The 21,045-nt window shown below is 38.9% G+C and overlaps 1 protein-coding gene across 3 annotated transcripts in view; it reads right to left on the reverse strand.

Moving 5' to 3' along the window:
• Positions 1–301: 301 nt before the first annotated feature.
• The window catches only part of SLC30A7 (solute carrier family 30 member 7), a 79,941-nt gene continuing 59,197 nt past the window's right edge, over positions 302–21,045 (reverse strand). For 2 of the 3 annotated variants that reach the window (XM_077746112.1, XM_077746111.1), the window contains 3 exons: positions 18,031–18,121; positions 11,958–12,107; positions 302–3,642 (listed from right to left, as the gene is read on the reverse strand). In XM_077746112.1, the coding sequence (XP_077602238.1) occupies positions 3,595–3,642; positions 11,958–12,107; positions 18,031–18,121 (289 nt within the window). In that variant the 3' untranslated portion in view covers positions 302–3,594. The remainder of the gene's footprint in view (positions 3,643–11,957; positions 12,108–18,030; positions 18,122–21,045) is intronic. The other variant, XR_013330716.1, reaches the window with a different exon arrangement.

Here is a 21,045-nt window from a genome sequence, read left to right on the forward strand (position 1 = left end):
TAAAAAGTACCAACTCAGGGAATATAAACAAAATAAAGAAACTAAGCAATGCTTAAATTGGATTTAGCCTTGAGCAATTAACAGAAAAATTCACTCAACAAGTTAAAAGTATCCAAAGCACAGATGTCATTGAATTTTAAAAATCAAGAAGTGGTTTCATAAGAGTAAAAAAGTAAAAGAGAGTACAAAAATCATGTCTTCCACAAAGAATATTCTAAACCTCAATGAAAGTATGGAAATAATCTAAATCTTATAATTACTTATGCAAAACAAGACAATAAAACTCCATTTATAAAGTGCCTTAATGTACCAAAAATGGAAGTCAGCTTTCCTTTATTTACAAATGCTTTTTCATCACATTTACAGAAAGGCAAATATTACACTGGAGAGGCAGCACAATGGAGTAGAAAGAACTTGACTTGGAGTCAGAAGACCTGGGTTCTAGTCTTGGCTTTGCCACTAATTATCTCTGTGACCTTGAGTAAGTGACAGCATTTCTGGGCTTCAATTTCCTCATCTGTAAAATGAGAGGTAGAACGAGACTGCTTTTAAGGACAGTCCCTTAAGATGTAAAATTCTGTTACTCCATGAATATTTTTGTTCTTAAATCCCAGCATTATATGAGCATGCCACTGTATTCGTAATCTCTATAAAATTGATTACCCCATAGTAGGTAAAAACATCATAGAACTGTCATCAGCTCCATTTGGAGTCATCGACTGGGCTACTTTACAAAGGTGCCCAAGTCACAGTATTTTGGTTCCTGGTATATACATGTAGGCTTTGAAGAATGCCGGAGCATCTGGATACAAGGGAAATCCCAGTGCCACTAACTACTACTTCCTTATGCCTCTGCAGAAGACAGCTTGGCAACAATGAGAAGAATACAGAGCTATAGATTCATTACACACCATCCCTCACAAAAGTACACAGGGAGTCAGCAAAATAAAGTCATACATACGGTAAGCCCTTTGAGTAATGTAATCTAGATTTCAAAACACAAAACTAATATAGGTGTATTTCAGTTTGGGGAAGTAAACTTAGCAAGTTACTCAGCAAGGTAAACTTCCCCAGAGCAAAACAAATTTATTCTCCAGAGAATATTTTGGTTTTTTTACAATATTGGCAAAGTAATACTCAGAGATTCGTCCCCCTTCGAGATTCGTCCCCCTTCCCTCGGGCCCCAAGGGTTATTTAGCCTAGTAATAGAGACATCACAAATCTTTAATAACAGTCAAGTAATGTTTTTTAGTGGGATTATCTGTTTTAGCAGTACATCTGTACCAAAAACACAGATGAGACAGTATCTGTTAGAAAAGAGTATTTGTGAAAACAAAGTTGCTTTTTGTCACACTAATTTGTCCCTGCTGCACACGCAGGTTTAAGGACATTTAATTAAAGCATAAATGTTGACGCCAACCTGCTAAATGATACGAGCTGGCAACCTCTTCTAACAGGTGCAAAATCAGAGTTCCGTATCAGTCTAATAATGTGTATGCTCAATGCCTTATCAAAGAAAAACCGACATACACATGCTCTTGTGTATCGAGAGTACAGAAAATGATGCAAAACTCCACTTGGCAGTGGAGGGCTTTGTGAAAGGCAGAACTGGATCTGCAAAATGCACTGGTCAGTTTTACAGGCCAGTGCAACTATTATCTCCATATATGAAGAATCCATACAATTACGTATATTAGTTTTTAAAGGCACACATCCAAAACTCCCGCCTTCATCTAGACTGACATTTTTCATAATATGCCAAAACCCCCAGATTATCCCAGGCTTCTATCAGGCTTGGTAGTGGATGCAAACTTCCAAATGACTACTTAGACTTAAAATGAAAAAGCAGTACGTCATCGGGATGTTTCCTTTTATACTTTCCCTCCTTAAACATCTCAACAGTTGTTTTCGTCACACGCACTCTACTGCAGGAATTCTTAGCTTTAGAGCTGCCTGGCAGTAAGTAGAAATGTTTTGAAAATACTGTTTAATCTGGAAAAAGGAGACTGTCAACAACTCGTAGCAATCTGCAGAGTCTGAGAAGCATAAAGTAGTTCAGTTTTCCTATATAGTATAGTTCATAAATTGTAGATCAGAAATAGGGAGAAAGATAACTCTATAACTTAGACAAAATAACAGCGATTTCTGCCCCATTAGTGAAAAAGTGCTTATTATTGGTCTACATTCTAAACAACTGTTTCCATCCTGCAGGGTTCCCTGCCCCCCAAGAATTCAGTTTTTTAAAGTTAAAGGGAATATACATAATGACAAAATGAAGAACAATGGGTAAATGTCTATCCAGATCAATATTCTTCATAACCCATAGAATCTTTGAGTGTTCAAGCACTTGTCATCTCAAATCACATTTTTATTTTTCAAATACACAAGAACCTAGAAATCAACTTATTTATTAACTTATAAGACACCTGTTTTATCACAACTGACCTGTATCTTCAATAGTTTAAACTCAATAAAATGTTGCTTTTAGGATTTCTGAAAGCAACTGTATTTGTGCAAGGCTTGCACAGGAAAACAAATTGTATGACTTGGCATTTGAAGAATGAAAAAAACAGTAACATTGTCACCACCATTTCTGCCTTCACTCTACACTGCCTTTCCTTTCATTAATAAAATCCATCGACAGCGAGGAGACATATAGCAAAGGTTATCATAGACATAGCTTTTAGAGAAATTTAGAATTTAGCAGATGTTTTAGTTAGTCAAAACAACCGTCTATATAACAGATGCTTTGCAAAGTTCTGAAAACAGTCCACAGAATAATGCAATGTGATAACTGAATTTGATTTAAAAAGAAAAATAACACCTGTTTTTTGATGAGGTAAAGCAGCAAGAGGAAACTTCATTTATTTAAACCTATGCTGGAAGTACATGAAAAGACCATCTGTATCACTAACAAGAGTCTTACACCTTGTACAGATTATAGAATCACCCATTAAACATCTGCATGACCTTTGATGGTACATTTTTATGCTGGCAAATACATTTTCTGATACAAAGGCACTTTGAAAACCCAATATGGTTTGGTTCATAAGTTTGCAAGGTACAAACAATTTTACAAACATATGATTATACTGAAGAACGTCAACAATTGTGACATTACATATAAAATGATTTTTTTTTTTTTTTTTTTTAATAATACTATTTTTGTGGAAAGGAAGCAGCAGCTTCCATCAGCTTCAGTGAAGACATTCCAGATGCCTGGAGTCCCACAGTCTGAATTCTTACTGGCTAGGAGGAGAATGAGGAGCAAAGGCATTTTTGAAATGGAAAAAAAAAAAAAAAAAAGGAAACAAAAACTAACATCCCTGGAACAAAACTAGAAACCTCAGAAATCAAAATGGTTTGGAGGGAAGAGAACAAAAGATAAGACCAAAAGTTCAGGAGAGACCCTCTTACTTCGGATCCGTCAGCTGTGAAGTCCCGACAGAGCACGAAAGGCTGACGCTACCTCGTTTCCTGGGTGTTGGGGATATGTAGTGATGATTTCTTTCGTAAGAAGCTAGGTACAATGTTTTGGATTGTATGGTACCGGAAATATTAGGTCCCCCAAAAAGGATAATTTCTTTTCATTCATTACATGGCCGCAAAGTCAATCTGTACATAAAGCTGTCTCACTCCAGCCTGAAAAGTTAAAAAAAAAAAAAAAAAAATTAGAAAATCAATAACACTACACATTTCATAAAATTTTTTAAAAAATCTTTTTTTTTTTGAAAGAGGAAAGCATTATTTTTCTCTTCTGCCTCTGGAATGATTAATTCTCTATTTTTCATCATAAGGGGCCAGTAATTTTATCTTAGAAATAAGTATATTGATAAGTTGCAAAATAGACCCTTCATTTGCCCCTAGGGAAGAAAGCCATGCCGCTGATTATAAACCATGTCCAGCGAAATCTGGAACAATTAGGTTCTACTGTTACTCTGCCAGAGAACACCACAGTGCTTGCTTAGTTGGCTACTAAAATCATAAATCAATCCAGGCTCATCTCCCTGTGATGGATGATTAGTAAACACTGAAGTATGACCATCTGTTGGTTATGTGAATACATTCTAACTCCTTCAGTTTTTGATATGAACTCACTACTCAAAGACTGCTCTTTAAATTGCCGTCAGCTCTCCGACGTTATCAATTTTTGTGTATTTGCTGCCTAGAATTCCTCTTGTCTCTTGAACACATTCAGCTGAACTTCTGCCACCCACCACTTTGCAAAGCTGTTTGTCAGGGTCACCTCCAAGGTGCTCAGACCAGTGCTCACTTGTCAGTCCTCTTAGCAGTTAGCCTGTCAGCAAGGACAGAGGCGATCACTCTCTCCTAACAAAACGCGTTTCCCCTCTTGGCTTCCAGAGAATACTCACTGGTGACTTTTTACCTCACTTTTCAGTCTTTGGTGCTTCTTCCTCCTAACGTGGAGCACTAAGCACTAACTACCCAAAGGTCAGTCCTCCCATTCCTTCTTTTTCTACACTTGTTCCCTAGCTGATCTCCTCTAATACCCAGACTTCGTTACCATGTATATGCATACACCTCCCACATCTGTATTTCCACGTTGGAATCTACATACCATCTACTGGACAGTTTTACTTGGATGTCTGTATTACAACACAGCCAAACTGAACACTATTTCCTCCCCTCAAAGCCTGGAGATCTTGCATCTTCTACGGCTCAATCCCATCCTTAATGTTACAACTTAAAGACATTTCTTTCTCTCACACTCAACCCATTAGGAATACCTGTTTGCCTCACTTTCAAAATACCACAGTCCCAGAATCTCACCACTTTACATTCACCTCCAAAGCTACCACCTCGGCCTGAGGCACTCCCATCTCTTGCCTGGATTTTGCAATGGCTTCTGGTCTAGCTTCCATGCCTCTGCCTCCCTTTGGTCTACGTGCAGCCGACCAGCTACAGTGACATCACTCCATCACTCAAAGCCTACAACAGCTCATCTTCCTTAGTCCGTACGATGGCCTATAAATCCTGTGTCCTGGTCCCTGATTTCTTACTCCCCTCCCCTTGTTCACTCGCCTTCTGCCTGGAACAGTGTTACCGGAGTTAAGCATGTGACATGCTCCCTCTCCCCTCAGACACCAGTGAGGCCTACGGTATATAATATGCATCCAGTTCATTCATCCAACAAGTAAGCTCCCTACCCTTCCCTACCCTGAATCCCCTATCCACAGCACTTACCGCCTTCTGATATACTATAAAACTTAGCATTTGCTATGCTGCTGTGTTTACTGTTGCTCACCCATTATTCTGTAATCTCTCAAAAAAAAAAAAAGGATTTTACCTTTCTTTTCATTGCTGATTTGCTGACTTCTATACTTCAGGTAATGCCTGACAGAGTAAGCAATCAAAAATGTTTATTGGATGAACAGAAATTCTAAATCATCTTTTGAATAAAAATTTTTTAAATGAGTGAATTTTAAATGAATACATAGTGAAAATAAGAATTTTCTTGTCAGTACCACAGAATGAAAGGTAAATTAGAATATTAATGGAAAAGAAAAAAGCCATAGTGGGGGATAAAAATCTATTCACACTACCATCTTGCGGTAATTTCTAGCATGGCTTTTTTCCCTCACGTTCACGCTGTAGGGCTCCGCGCAGCACTAGTGAGTGTGGGGGAGGAGCAGGAGCCACTCTGACGGGATAAAAAGCTGGGGAGACCCGGAAGCTTCCCAGCACAGAACACCCTTCAGCTTTCTTGCTTCAGTAAAAAATAAAAATAAAATAAATCCTTGCTGTGGTTACATTAAAGCTGTTACTCAGAATTGTTATCGGTTATTCAAATTTCCAGAAAATACATTTAACAGCAGCCTCTCCTTAAGGAGAGAGGCTTATGGCAGAAAACAACTTAGTATCTGTCAGATTTGGGGCTAACATTTAGAACAAGCTTCAGTTTGTCTCATTGTACAAGCGTCGATACATCCCAAGCCTACTCATCTCACAAAACTGTTCATCTGATATTTGACAAAAGTTTAATAAAGCCTCAGTCCATACCAGGCACTACTGGAAGGACTATATGCAAATATATGAGAAAGGATTTCATATGCTATGAAAGTCTACTGAACAAATTATGATTTATTCTAAGTCAGTGCATTGAATTTACTCAACCCAGATGGCCTCTGAAATAATGAAGAGCTCTTCTGCAAAATTGCTCCTGTATGTCCAACCTTAAAAAAACAACTAAGGCCCAAATAAGGTGGCTTAGTTTCTTATCACTTTTAATAAATTGTTAACGAAAGTAAAATGAGCAAACTAAGTTGGGCTACTGTTACTAACCCTGCCACTGTCCTCACTCCCAGTCATCCGACAGGGAACATGGTAGTAAGAAATGAGGTTAGCCCAAGGCAATAAAAAAGAAGAAAAACAAAGAGGCTAGGTAAATTGATCTTTGCATAATCATGAGTTAATTACTCAAGCTTATAGTTTCCCGTGAGAGGCTACAGCTTTACATAAAAGCTCAGTCTAACAGAAACAGGCATTTTGCTTCTCCAGCTGTCCTGAGGGGGACAGCCTCAAGTTTTCCAGCTTCCCATGTGCCTTTCTCCATTTCTTTCAAAGTAGAGAAAAAAGCAGAATTGCCAAAGAATCCTATATTGAGTCACCTACTCCCTGAATGCAAAGTAGGTTTTCAATACAGTGAAGAGAGGACAAATACTCTAGCAGGTCAAACAGGGCTTGCTTACATTAAACATTCTACCACTGGGATGGCACCAGGAGTCATAGCTTGGCTGAGGGGTTGTCTTTAAAAAGTGAAAACCATATAATATTCATTGTATCTTATATGATGAGAGTAATATGAACCAGAATTCAGTCAACACTTTTTAACATTAAGACTTATTTTTATGTTCTCTACCAAATTCTACAGAAGCTTTCTACTTTAGTTTTTGACTGAACATAGGATATTAACTTTATCCTTTTATTTACTTTTAAACATTTACTCATTTTTAAGAGACAGCATGAGTGGGGGAGGGCAGAGAGAGGAGACACAGAAGGAGGCTCCAGAATACGAACTGTCAGCATAGAGCCCAACGCGGGGCTTGAACTCATGAGCTATGAGATCATGACCTGAGCCAAAGCAGGATACCCAGCAGATTGAGCCACCCAGGTGCCCTGGTGAATATGATGCAATTATAAGTCATGAGCAATAACTTGGGTCTGGGTTCCTTTTTCTATAAATTGTAAATAATAGCACACGTTTTGTGAGGCTAGATTATGATGTTAAGCACCTGTCCAAGTGCTTGTCACACAGTGGGCTCTCAATAAAGGTGATGTGCTGCTGCTATTATTTTCTGCCCTCTACCACCCAGCCAATGAAAGCTTAAACCTTGTGGATTAATGAAAAGCAACAGACCTAGGGACCTGTCTGCCTCACATCCTATGGCTGTTTACTCCAACCTCCTCAGAAGGATAGGTTCTGGTCAGCATCATGCACATATGATGAAGAAAATGTGAAGTCAGATAAGGAAAAGTTGAAGAGTTGGCAAACAGAATCAACCCTTAAAAATTAAGATTAAAATCTTCTACAAAACAAATGGAAAGGCTGGGAGAATAACTAGCCCCTTGGAAAGGGGTAAGTGGCTTCTCCCACTTGCTACCCTTACCCTCCAGCAGACATGAGGCTGGGTGAAGTCTGTGGCCAGACAGGAAGGGATCAGGAGCATGGAGGACAGGGAGGTTCCTGAAGCTTGGTAACTCCCATTCGGGCATGTGAGGAGGCTTTCTAGTTCCTTCCTAGTATCAGTATGAACTTCTATCTTGAGACTAGAGAATGGCACACAAAAAGCTGAAGCAGGAAGCAGGGGTTCAGGACTTAGTATGCATAACAGAAATAGGCAGCAGAGTAGAAAAGATGAAAGAAATCACAACAGAAGTTCTATCACTGAATAAAGAGCATGTGTTAAGCCTGACTGTCTTCTGTGCTTTGTGGAACTGAAGCATATTAGAGATTTTTCTTCAAATGTTATTTCTAACAAAACAGTATATTAAAAAAGTTAACAGATGGTATGAGCAAGTTTTAAAGAAACTAAATTGCCATCTTAATCTAGTATCCTACTTTCTCTTCCTATTCATACACCAAATATAAAAAATAAGTTTTCTATGTCATCAATTGCCAAATAATAACTCATTTTTAAAAAGTTAGTGCAGGGGAGAATGGGAGAGAGAACTTTTTTTATGCCAGCAGAAAACCTTGTAGTTTAAAACTTGGATTATCCCTTAACTAATAATCCCTAAGGAAATCTAAGTTCACCAATTCACTCGTTTTACTCTCTATTCATGCACAACAAACCAATTGCTTTGGCCATTAAAGATTACTTGATAACCAGAGGAAATGAGAATCAAAAGGACATGCCTAACATACAGTTCTAAAGAGTCATGAAGCTTATAGTTTTATCCACAGAATGGAAAGTCGTAATTCTCAGACTGATGTTGGTCTTTTCAGTTTAAGGTTATCTTCATATACCACTTAACAAGAACAACGTATTAACCAAAAACTATTATTTACATTTCTGATTTAGGATCAACTGTAAGAAAGACACCTGAAAATGTCATAAAACCAAAAGTGTAACTTATTATTGAGAAGATCCTTCTCAGTCTTTTGGAAGCTCAATTCTGCATATGTCAGAACCAAAACAATGATCACTAAACAAGGGTAAAATCATTACAGGTATGGAATGAACCTCATCAGTAGGGTGACCCCCAACTCCCCTCTGGAAAAAAACGTGTTGCATCACCTTCACTGCAAGACCCTGGTCTCTGCTAGCGTCAAACAGGGTGGGCTTGACCTTGGCTGATGAAAAGGCTTAAAATATTTTTCAGAGCTTAACATTTTCAAAACCCAAATGCAGTTTCCAAAACCAAAGCAGCAGCTGAATAAACTTTCTGCTTCAGCCATTTGAGAAGCCAAGATTTCCAGGGTTACCAGAAGAACAGCCTCCACCTACTTGAGTTACAACTTCAGTGGTTCCTAAGCACAGACCCAGCTGCTTGTGCATTTCTAAACCTAGAAGCGGCATTTCCTTTGCGGAAGGAAAACCGTGACGAAGCGCCCAAGTCACAGAAGGGTACAGCATGTCCTACAGGTCAACAGAAGCTCACACAATGGGGATGGCAGGACATGGTAGAACCAGAAAAAAAGGTAAAGAAGAGAATGATGATCTAGAAATAACGGTGGAAGAGCAAAGTTACTGCCCGCCACATTCTGCTTTGGCCCCTAACACAGGAAGGAGGTGGGAGAAGGATTCAGATGCACTGTGAAGGTCTGGCACACTTCATAATGACATGAAAGTCATAATTAGAGGCACCTGGGTGGCTCAGTCGGTTAAGCGTCCAACTTCAGCTCAGGTCATGATCTCACAGGTCGTGGGTTCGAGCCCCGCATCAGGCTCTGTGCTGACAGCTAGCTCAGAACCTGGAGCCTGCTTCTGATTCTGTGTCTCCCTCTTTCTCTGACCCTCACCTGCTCACACTGTCTCTCTCTCTCTCTCTCTCTCAGAAATAAAAACATTAAAAAAATTAAAAATAAGAAAGTCATAATCATATAGACTTATTATAGTGTCTGTTAAGAAAAGACATCTAGTTCTTCAAATCCCAGAGTAAGTGGTACCAGCATAATATACTAGAGTAAGTCTTGCTGTTCCCTACACGTAAAATTATTTCATTACTTATTCCCCAAGGAACGTAAACATACATTTTTCATTATTAGAAAAACCATTTCATTTCTTTTCCTTTTTTTTTTTTTGAGATATCATTTAATCCGTACTAAGGTCCTGAATTTAACTGAACTGCATATTATGTTCTGTTGTCCATGTCTGAAGATCATGATGTGTTTCTCTGTTTCCTCCCTCTCTTCCTTTCTCTCTCCCTCTTTCCCTTTCTGTGAGTGAGTGAGTGTGTGTGTGTTTGTCTCTGTCTCTATTTCTATATATCATGACCATCTTTTTGTGCTGTGGTTAAAAAGACCAATGAGAACCCAAGCATACTTTTTCCATACTTAGCTTATGTAGACAGTTTTGGTCAAATACAATTTTAAGAATTTGTTTGCTTATTCAACAAATTTATTATACATGTACATTTTTCTAACTATTGGGAATGTAAAATCATGATGCCCAGAAGGAACCTGCAGATAAATATGTGTATCACAGGATAAAGTAATGCTGCCTGGAGGGGTTTTTAGGTTTCAGAGGGAAAGTAACAACTGAAATGGACCTTCAGATTAGAGTACGATTTTGTCCCACCCAGGAAAGCAAATGGTCTGGAGGGATATGAAGTCTATGGGAATGAAGAACAGGAGGCTTGAAAACTGAACCGGACCATGCTGAAGTCTGAGTTTTATGAGGAGCCTCCAAAGGTTTTATTTTTTAATTTTTTTATTTTGAAAAAATTTTAAGTCAAAAAAATAGTGCGATAAATACCTATCTACCCATCGCCTATATTCACCCATTGCTAACATTTGCCACATTTGCTTTATTTCTCTAAAAAAGTAATCTTTTTACTTTTGCTGAAACATCTGAGAATTAGACATCCTGATCCTTTGCCATTAAATCTTCAGCATGTATCTGCTAAGAATGGGAACTTTCTTTGATAACCACAATATGATTACCACACCCAAGAAATCTAACATATACACAATTATTATGAACTATTATGCAGTCCATATCCAAATTTCCCAATTACCCAATAATTTCCTCTGTGCCTGTTTTTTTTATTTCCAAACCAAGATTCAACCAAGGATTACACGTTACATTTAATTGTGAAGTGTCCTTTAATCTCACATAATCCCCTACTGGTTATTTTCCCCCTCTCACGACACTGACAGTTTGTAAGAATCCAGGCTAACAGTCTTGTAGAAGTTTCTACAAGTGGGATTGGCAGGTTGTTCATATTAACCATTTCTGGCAAGAGTACCACACAGGTCGTGTTGTGTGCTTCTTACGGCTTCACACCAGGAGACATGTGCCTGTTTTAAAGCACACCGTTTTAAGGCAAGGAAACAGTTCCTCATTAGATCTATATGCTGGGTAATTTTGGCAGCAATATTAACTCTAGATTTTTTTGCCAAACATTTCTAGCAAACTAGAACGAGAAACAACTTTGTATTTTCTCACTCTCCTAGGATGTTCTTTTTTTTTTTTTCCTATGTTTTATTTCTGAGAGAGAGAGAGACAGTGTGAGCAGCAGAGGGTCAGAGAGAGAGGGAGACACAGAATCTGAAACAGGCTCCAGGCTCTGAGCTGGCTGTCAGCACAGAGCCCAATGCGGGGCTCAAACCCACGACCCGTGAGGTCGTGACCTGAGCCGAAGTCGGATGCTTAACCGACTCAGCCACCCAGGCGCCCCTTTCCTAAGATGTTCTTGACGTGATGTTCTTATTCTCCCAACAGATAGAGAAGAACACAGTAATCACTCCTCCTCTGGTTATCGGTCACATGGCTATGTCAGCCCACGATGGCATAAGCAGTAGGTGAAACAGTTTGGTTGCAGGCACACACTGACTAATTTGTGATCCCAAACACAGCAGCATATTAAGCTTTTAAATCAACACAGAACTATGGCTTCGCTATCACACAAAACCGTTAACAAAGTCTACTTTTAGCTAAAGCCACTGACAAGCATTATTCTTATTCCAAATGCTATTTTAGTTCCTGGCTTTAAACAGCATTTAATATGCCTTATGAGTATATAATAAAGGAGAATCTACTTTTTCTTAAAGGAATTCAAATCAGTGCAATATTGAATAAATAGGAATATCTTCCTTAAGAGTATTAACTGAAGTTAGAATTCCCAAATTTGATGGTATGGTTGAAAAAAAGTACCTTTATGCTTTCCTCATAGTATAGGATATATTTATTTACTCTGCTAAATAGTAAATAGTTTTTGAACTAGTAGATAAAATAAATTCAAAGATCCTTAAGAAGTTAATAAAGTCATACCTGAGTAAAAATATTATGTGTTTGGCTCAAAATCCACCTGGCATCAGCATCAGGTGCTACTACTAATTTCAAGGTCCCAACATAAACATCAGAACATAAGGTCCAGAAGTGCTGTTCTTGTAAACTGTAAACTCCTTGTAACTGCTGCACCTGAAATATAAAGGACAGATATTAGCATCATAATCAAGTATAAGGGCCCTCTTATTTTATTATGTATGCTGTTTTATTATTATTATGCAACAGTTCAGTAAACTTATTTAAATTATTAACGGTAATACTATCATATTATTACATGACGTATCAGTAAACATGGATTCTATTCTCTGGTTCAAAAAAGGGGATGGAGAGGGGCACCTGGTGGCTCAATCGGTTAAGTTTCCAGCTTCAACTCAGGTCATGATCTCATGATTCATGGGTTCCAGCCCCTCATCAGACTCTGCTGACAGCTCAGAGCCTGGAGCCTGCTTCCGATTCTGTGTCGCCCCCTCTCTCTGCCGCTCCCCCACAGATGCTCGCTCTCAAAAATAAATAAACATTAAAAAAATTAAAAACAGGGCTGGAGATATTTGAATTAACTAACAAATAATTATCGAGTACTCATTATGTGCCGGGGCAGGTGTTTGGGAAATATGAATGAAGCCCTACCAAAATTTGTAGGGCACAGCAGAAAGAGCGCCTAGACGGAAATTTACATTTTCAAACACACTGATCAGAGAACACAAATGAGCTAAGAAACTATAAAAAGAACAAAAAAAGTAAACTCCAAGAAAATGGAAGGAAGGAAATAAAGGACATAAATTAATGAACCAGAGATTTAGAAACTTAGAATTCACTAGATCAAAAAAGTAGTTCTTTGAAAGGATCAGTGAAGTAGAGATCAGTGAAGAGAGAAGTCAGTATTTCTTAATGGGGGCATACTTTGGACAGGACAGTTCTTCACTGTGTCACAAATGACAAGACCCTTTGCATCCCCAGCCCCCAAGGAGCTAAATGCCAACACACACCCTTCTCTGAATCATGTGACAACAAAAAAGAGAGGGAAGTCTCTAAGTTTTTCCAATGGCTCCTTAAGGTCTCCATAACCTTAAGCTGACAACCACTGGGAACACAAAGTCTGATGGAGGTTTAAAAAAAAAAAAAAGGAATGAAATGGGAGACCAACTACAAACAACAGATTTTAATAACCATAAAGGTGATACTACACGAATGTGTAGCTTATGAACATACAAAGCGTTACCACTAAGTTGAATCCAAATGCTTCTCACCATCTCCACTGCTATCAGCTAGCTGAAGACAGCATTATCTCAAGTCTAGATTGTAATAGCATAATTATAATAATAATAAAATATTTCAATAACTGCTCTATCTCTAGCCTTGCACCTTTTCCATCTGTTCTCATCAGAGCAGCCCGAGTGCAATCCTGATACTTTAAGTCATATGCTGCCACTGCCACTTGTCAGTTCAAAATCCTCGGGATAAAAATGAGCGCTTTCATGATGACTTACACGGACCGGTGTCACCTGGCTCCCCTTTTATCTGACCGCCTCACTACTGCCCTGGCTTATGCTCCTTTTTCCCCAGCTGACCCAGCCTCCTCACCACTGGCTGAAGTCTGGCACACTCCTGCCTCAGGGTACCCGCTGTTCTCTCTGCCTGCAGGATCCCTCCCTTCCAGATTTCTACTCGCCCCACTGTGTGGGTTTTTATGCAAATGTCATCTTCTCAGTAAGTTATCTAAGTCTCCTGTTACTTCATCTAAAATAATATTTTCACTTTTACATTTCTCTGCTTTGTTTTACTTTTTAAAGCATACTATCACATACTACATTACTCCTTTACGTTATCTATGTTTTTTTATTGCCTGTCTCTCCAGCAGGACTTAATAAGCTCATTAAGGGCAAGGGATGTATTTTTGTTTTTTTGTTTTGTATCCTTAGCGCCTAAAACAGTGCCTGCCCCAGGTAAGTGGTCAGTAAATTGTGTGTGTGCATGTATAATATATATACATCAACACCACAAAATAAAAACATAATTTTGAAAACCTAGACAAAATGGATATTTCTGGAAATACAGAAAATGCCATAATATGAGACAAAAAGTAAATGTGAAAGACCATTAAAAATTAAAAATGTAGGGGTTAATATACAAAATCTAAAAAGAACTCATACAACTCAATAGCAAAAAAAGAAACTATCTGATTACAAAATGGACTGGGGCGCCTGGATGGCTCCATTGGTTAAGCGTCTGACTTTGGCTCAGGTCACGATCTCATGGTTTGTGGGTTCAAGCTCTACATCGGGCTCTGTGCTGACAGCTTGGAGCCTGGAGCCTGCTTTGGATTCTCTGTCCCCCTCTCTCTCTGTCCCTTCCCCACTCATGCTCTGTCTCTGTCTCTCTCTCAAAAATAAATAAACATTTTAAAAAATGGGCAGGGGCACCTGGGTGGCTCAGTCGGTTAAGTGTCCGACTTCGGCTCAGGTCATGATCTCACAGTTCCTGGGTTCGAGCCCTGCATCAGGCTCTGTGCTGACAGCTCAGAGCCTAGAGCCTGCTTTGGTTCTGTGTCTCCCTCTCTCTCTGCTTCTCCCCCACTCATACTCTGTTTCTCTCTGTCTCAAAAATAAGTTAAAAAAAAAATTAAAAAAATTAAAAAAAATAAAAAATGGGCAATGGATTAGAATAGTCTTTTTTCCAGAGATGACATTAATGAGACATTAATCATCAGGGAAATGCAAATGAAAACCACAATGAAATACCACCTTACACCTGTTAGAATGCCTATTACCAAAAAGACAAGATCCTTTTCAATTCTGAGATTTTTTGATTTTTACGTAAGCCATTTGGGATGTTCAGAAAAAGTTAAACTTCGATCTATCAAAAATATTCATTTTTATCAGAACTTGATGAATCTAGGCATTATTTTCTATAAACTCCATGACAGTTGATAGGAAATTTGGGACAATACCTACTATGCCCTTTTTAAAAACTGCTTTTGCTGGGAAAGGAGCTCAAGGTGGACTTTTTCTTCCTCTTTCAGGACTCTAATGACGCAGTGGCTTGAACCTGATATCCCCCTACGTTTCTCTAAATGGCATCCTCAGGGGATGGTCTCCTGTGAGGGAAACAACCATCTGAATACATTTCTTCTACCTCTAAGAAAGCAAGTACTCTTGTAGCAAGACTTAGGAATGATTCCTATATAAACTGACTTTAACTCTCATCACATTAAAAAATACGGGGGAATCGTAGTTACAGATGAAAAATCTGTGTTGCTTTTACTACTCTGACAGTGTGTAGAACAGAAGGGGCATGAGCTTTGGAGTCAGACGGATAAGGAGTAGAATCCTGGCTTAGCCACTAGCATTTGTGACCTTGGATGAGTTATTTAAATTTTCTGAGCCTCAATTTTATCTATGGAAAGGAAGACAAAACTTACCCTGTATAGATATGGTGAAGACCAGAAACAATATATATGTGAAATACTTAGTACAGGGACCAGCTTTACAGTAGGCATTCAATAAATTGCCCCTTTCTCTTCCCCAATTATGATGACTATCCTACCTTACAATTATAATCATAAATGTCAAAATGGGCAACACTTCACTTTCTCTCCTTCAAAAAAACCCTTTATACCTTCTCCTTTTTCCTCCGGCCTTCTAATCTCTTTGTTTGATTACACTGCCTTATAAGTCATAAAGAAAATAAAAGTACATAGAAAATCCCTTATCCTATACCACCAAATCTGCCAGGTGACCCTCATCTATGTAAGCACTTTTTTTTTTTTTTAGTTTATTTATTTATTTTGAGAAAGAGACAGCACATGAGCAGGGGACAGACAGAGAGAGAATCCCAAGCAGGCTCTACACTGCCAGGGCAGAGCTCAACATGGGGCTTGAACCCATAAACCATGAGATTATGACCTGAGCCAAAGTCAAGAGTCAGATGCCTAACTGACTGAGCCACCCAAGGGCCCCTACGTCAGCACTTTCTACCTCCCCTCCAGGGATATGGTACCCCTGGCTCCCCTCTACACTGCATTCCTCCATAGGGCTTTTGCTTCTATCCTTTGTCTTCTCAAGAACTTCATTCTTTCAACAGCCACCTTCACTACCTAGATTTCTTCCTCGAGGATGACCCGTTCCTATCAATAACAAACATGCTCCTGAACTATGCTGTGTAATACACAGATCATTAGACACATGCACCTATTTAAATACATGAGAATGAAAATATATTAAAAAAATCAGTTGTGCTAAGCCATACTTCAAGTGCTCAATAGCCACATGTTGTTGCTGATTTCCTTACTGGATGGTGCAGATTATACAATATTTCCATTACTAGGGGAAAGTTCTATGGGATAGGACTGTTGTAAAATATCTTATTTTAAAAACTGACACTGCCTGATACTACATCCATACTCAGGCTGTCAAATCATTTCTTTGCTCCTTTTAACAGCAACACTTCTTAAAACAGTGGTCTGTAGCTATTACCCCTAATTTCCCCAATTTATTTTTTCCTTAATCTACTCAAATCATGCTCTCCTCCCTAAACTCCTCTGACACCAGTCTCATCAAAGTCATTAGCTACGTTCATGATGCCAGTCAATGATCACTTCTCTGTTCCTAGCCTGCTTGCCCCACAGAAAGATTCGGGGCAGCTGATTACCACCTCCTTCTTCAGCTCTGAGAGACTACACTCTTCTGGTTTGCCAGGTCCCTTTCCCGGCTTTCTGCCACCTGTGCTCTAAATCTGGAGCTGGAAGTAAAGCTAAAAAGAAGAGAGCTTAGTTCTCCCAAGGTAATCTGATATAATCCTAATATTTTAAATATTATTCATATGTTGATGTCTCAAAACTTTTTCTAGGCCTACCTAATCTGTCCCTGAACACCAGGGACATATCCCCTTCACTGACATTTCCCCTATGCCTATAGGAGCCATTTCAATTCCAACATATCCAGAATAGAACTCTTGATTTGGGGGATTTTCCATCTTCAAACCTGCACTGACACAACCTTAATCTTAACAAATGGTATCAGCATCTACCATCAGCATCTCCACTAATATATAATCCATCTCTGAAAATGTATCCCAAATGTGTCCTTACCTCCATCTTCACTGCTACCTCTAGTCCTAGCCACCATTTCTCCCCACAGAGATGACAACAGCATCATCACTGGTTTTCTTTGCTTTCATTCTCTCTAGAGTTTGTTCTCCAGTAGTAAGCAGAATAATCTTTTAAAAACATAAGTTTTAAGACACCATCTCTGCCTAAAAGCTTTCTAATGCTTCCCACTGGATTAAAATGAAATCTAAATCTCTCAGTAAGACCAAAATCTCCGTATGACCTGACCCCTACCATTCTCTGCAGCCTTTCCAGCCCCTCATGCCTTTGTCGATGAGGCTCTGGCTAGTAGGCTTTTCTTCTGTTCTTCACAACTTGAATATAGTTCCGGCCACAGAACTTCTGTGCTAAGCATAAACTGTTCCTTTGCCTGAAACCCTCTCCTCCACGATTTTCATAAGGCTGGCTCCTTGTCATCAAGGTTTCAGTTTCCTTGAATATGATTCCCTCAGTGAATCTAAAGTAACCATCCACATCTACCACATCACTTTGTTTTATTTCTATTACAGTAACATCATGGACATTTTCCTACTTGTCAATGTTTAGTGCCTTTTTTCTCTACTAGACTATAAACTCTTTGAGAACAGAGACACTGTCTGTCTTGCTTACCTTTCTATCCTTAGTACCTTATTAGTACCTTATTCGGCACAAAGCAGGAGCTCAAAAAATATAGGTTGAATAAATGCTTACATCATCTGCTATTCATACCTATATTTTAAAAAAATGGCTCAAATTCTAAATGAGGTCAGGTTCTACCACATTTTCCTTAGTAAAGTTCAATATTTTCCAATGATTTTATTCTGGTTTGTATAAATGGCATTCATGGTCAGCATTCAATCTTGGAAGAAATACTAAATTATACACATATGCTTCCCATATTTGTAAAAGTTAAAAACCCTAACAGCTTGGAAACAACATAAAATCTAATGGCTTGGGAGCTCTGAAACTTACCCTCTGATAGCACTGAGGCAGAGTATTTTCCAACACCGGAGGGGTCCTCTGCATTAATATGCCAACAGATTCTCTTAAAAGAGGAATAACACTAAAGAAAAGGAAGAAAACATTTATTAAATCCACATTCTGACAATCCCATTCTGCAAGAAAGTAATAATATACCTTTCTATACTAGAATATAGTAAGATTTATCAGAATAATATGAGGAAAAAAGAATCAAGTCATTGTTCTAAATTTTTCCTGTGATCGTTAAGTTCTTATTGAAAATAAAAGAGCCAACATATGAAACAGGGAACTATACCGCTGAATAGTACTGAAGCATCTAAAAATCTAAACATAGGAGTCATTCAACTGCTATTTAAAATATGATTTCAACTGACCAGAATCTTCCAGTGTAATCTATAAAGCATATCATGGCTGACTGGTCCTTGATGTTTATCAAATATTTACATGTGTATATCTGAATAGTATTGTAAAGAAAATTACAAAAAAATTAATATGGTATATTGGTCCATTTATCCAATAACTTTCCTGCCCAATTATATATCAGTCTTCTTTCATTATTTAAAAAATAGAGAAGGGTGCCTGGATAGCTCAATTAAGTGTCCAATTCTGGCTCAGGTTGTGATCTCACAGTTCAGGAGTTTGAGCCCTGGGTCAGGTTCTGTACTAACAGCTCTGAGCCTGAAGCCTGCTTTGGATTCTGTGTCTCTCTTTTTCTCTGTTCCTTGCTCACTCGCTCTCTCTCTCTCAAGAAAAAAAAAGATTAAAGAAACAAAACACAGGGAAGCCTGGATATAACACAGATGTAGTGTATCAGCAAAAGTGACAGGGCCTGGGTATCTATGCATTGCTGTAGCTAGTCCTTCACCAGTATTTGGAAATCACTGATTTAAGCTATTTGGATGGTTAACTGTACACAAAACAATTAACAGTATAATGATGAAGGTGCTTCTATTGCAGTAGTTCTCTTACGTACCTAGACATCAGATTCACCTTAGAGCCTTCTTTGTTTTCATTTCTGACATATTAAGTCAGAATCTTTCTTTGAGGGGAGGTCAAGGCATCTTTTTATTTTTTTATTAATTTTTAGGTTTTTATTTATCTTGAGAGAGAGAGAGTGAGAGCACAAGGAGGGGAGGGACAGAGAGAGAAAGAAAGGGAGGGGGGAGAGAGGGAGAGGGAGAGAGAGAATCCCAAGTAGGCTCCATGCTGTCAGCGCAGAGCCTGATACGGGGGCTCAAACACAAACCGTAAGATCATGACCTGAGCCAAAACCAAGAGTCGGACACTCAACCAACTGAACCACCCAGTGCTCCAACGCATGCATGTTTTTAAAAACTGCTCCACATGATTCCAGTGGGTGAGGGTGGCAAGGCACAGCTCTACCGCTTGAAGCAGACTGACAGAAGATGTCAGAAATAGCTTCCTTACACTAATGGCTTAAGCCCAGTGCTCTCTTTTAAACTTCGGAGAGTCACAACATTTCCAAAGTAAAACCCCTCCTAGTTATAGCTGTAGGAGACAGACACAAAAGGAACATTACATATGTCAAGATAGGTAGAAGATGAAATGTACCTTAAAATTTAGTGATTTTTTTTTAAGTTTTATTTTTATTTAAGTAATCTCTACATCTGACATGGGGCTTGAATTCACAACTCCGAAATCAAGAGTCACATGCTCCTCTGACTGAACCAGCCAGGCATCCCCCAAAATGACTGATATTTCTTCTGACTGGTAGAGAGGAAGAGGAGACACTCAAAGAATAAAGACAATGAGAACAGAGACGGTGCTTGTTGTCCTTGCGATTACGTTCCTCAGGGAGGCCTAGTAAGGTGCTGGTTCCAGAGTCGGCCCACAATAAATACTGGTTGGTTAAATCAATGAGAGATATGCAAATATTAGATGTTTTAGACTCTAGATTAAAGATAGGAAAATGGGCAGAGGGAAGCAATTAAGACTGTTTCCACACCTTAAGTGCACAGTGATAAGTACTTGGATAATGAGAGTAAGATAAGAACAGAGACAACTAGGAAAATTAAACAGATATGGACAGAAATAAGTGGTGTCTAACTGGATTAGTGAAGAAATAGTAAAGTGACATCAAGGAAAAGCTCAAAAGACAAAAAGCATGTAGGGGATGGCAGTAGTGAAGATGAAAAACTCAAGGTGGACAGGAGGTTAAGTCACATTTAAGGGACAATATTCTTTAGTCAGATTAAGAGGCTAAGTAAGAACTAGATGCCACCTTTAATTCCTTCTTCTCTCTTAAAACCTCCATGCTCTAAATCACTAAGTTCTCAGGATTTAACATCCTAAATATCTCTTGCTTCCGTTCTTTTCCCTTCATTCTACTACACATATCTACAGTAATCTCTATATCTTCACTTGGATTATTATAATAGCCTCCTAAGTGGGCCATTTTTGCCTCGAGTCTTATTTCAAGTCCATTATGATATGCAGCTTCAAACTGGATCCCAATGGCCCACACCTCCCTAATATTCATGTTCTTGTGTAATCCCCTACTCTTGAGTATGGGCTGGACCCAGCAGCTTGTTAGGACCTAGTGACCTAAATAAAGCTAGGACCTGATGACTTGAATAATGTACAGCAAAAGTGAGGACACGGCACTTCTAAAATCAGGTTAAAAGACTCTGGCTTCCATCTCGCTCACCCTGCTCTCTTGCTCTCTCACATTGTGCATAGCTACCATGTTGTGAGCTGTTCTATGGAGAGGCCTAAGTGACAAGGAACTGAGGAATACCTCTTAGAGGAACTGAGACCCTCAGTCCAATAGTCCAAAAGGACCTCAGTACTTCATTTCAGTGAGCTTAGAAGTAGATTCTCCCCCCATATGAACCTTGAATTGACTGTAGCCCTGGGTGACACCTTGACTGCCATCTTGTGAAGGACTCTCAGCCAAGGAGCCTCACTGGCTATGACCAGGTTCCTGAACCAAAAACTATAAGATAATGCCTGTTAGTTTAGCTACTAGGTTTTTGGTTTTCTTTT

Source organism: Crocuta crocuta, unplaced genomic scaffold (genome assembly GCF_008692635.1).
Source record: "Crocuta crocuta isolate KB4526 unplaced genomic scaffold, BGI_CrCroc_1.0 scaffold48, whole genome shotgun sequence".
Lineage (NCBI taxonomy): Eukaryota > Metazoa > Chordata > Mammalia > Carnivora > Hyaenidae > Crocuta > Crocuta crocuta.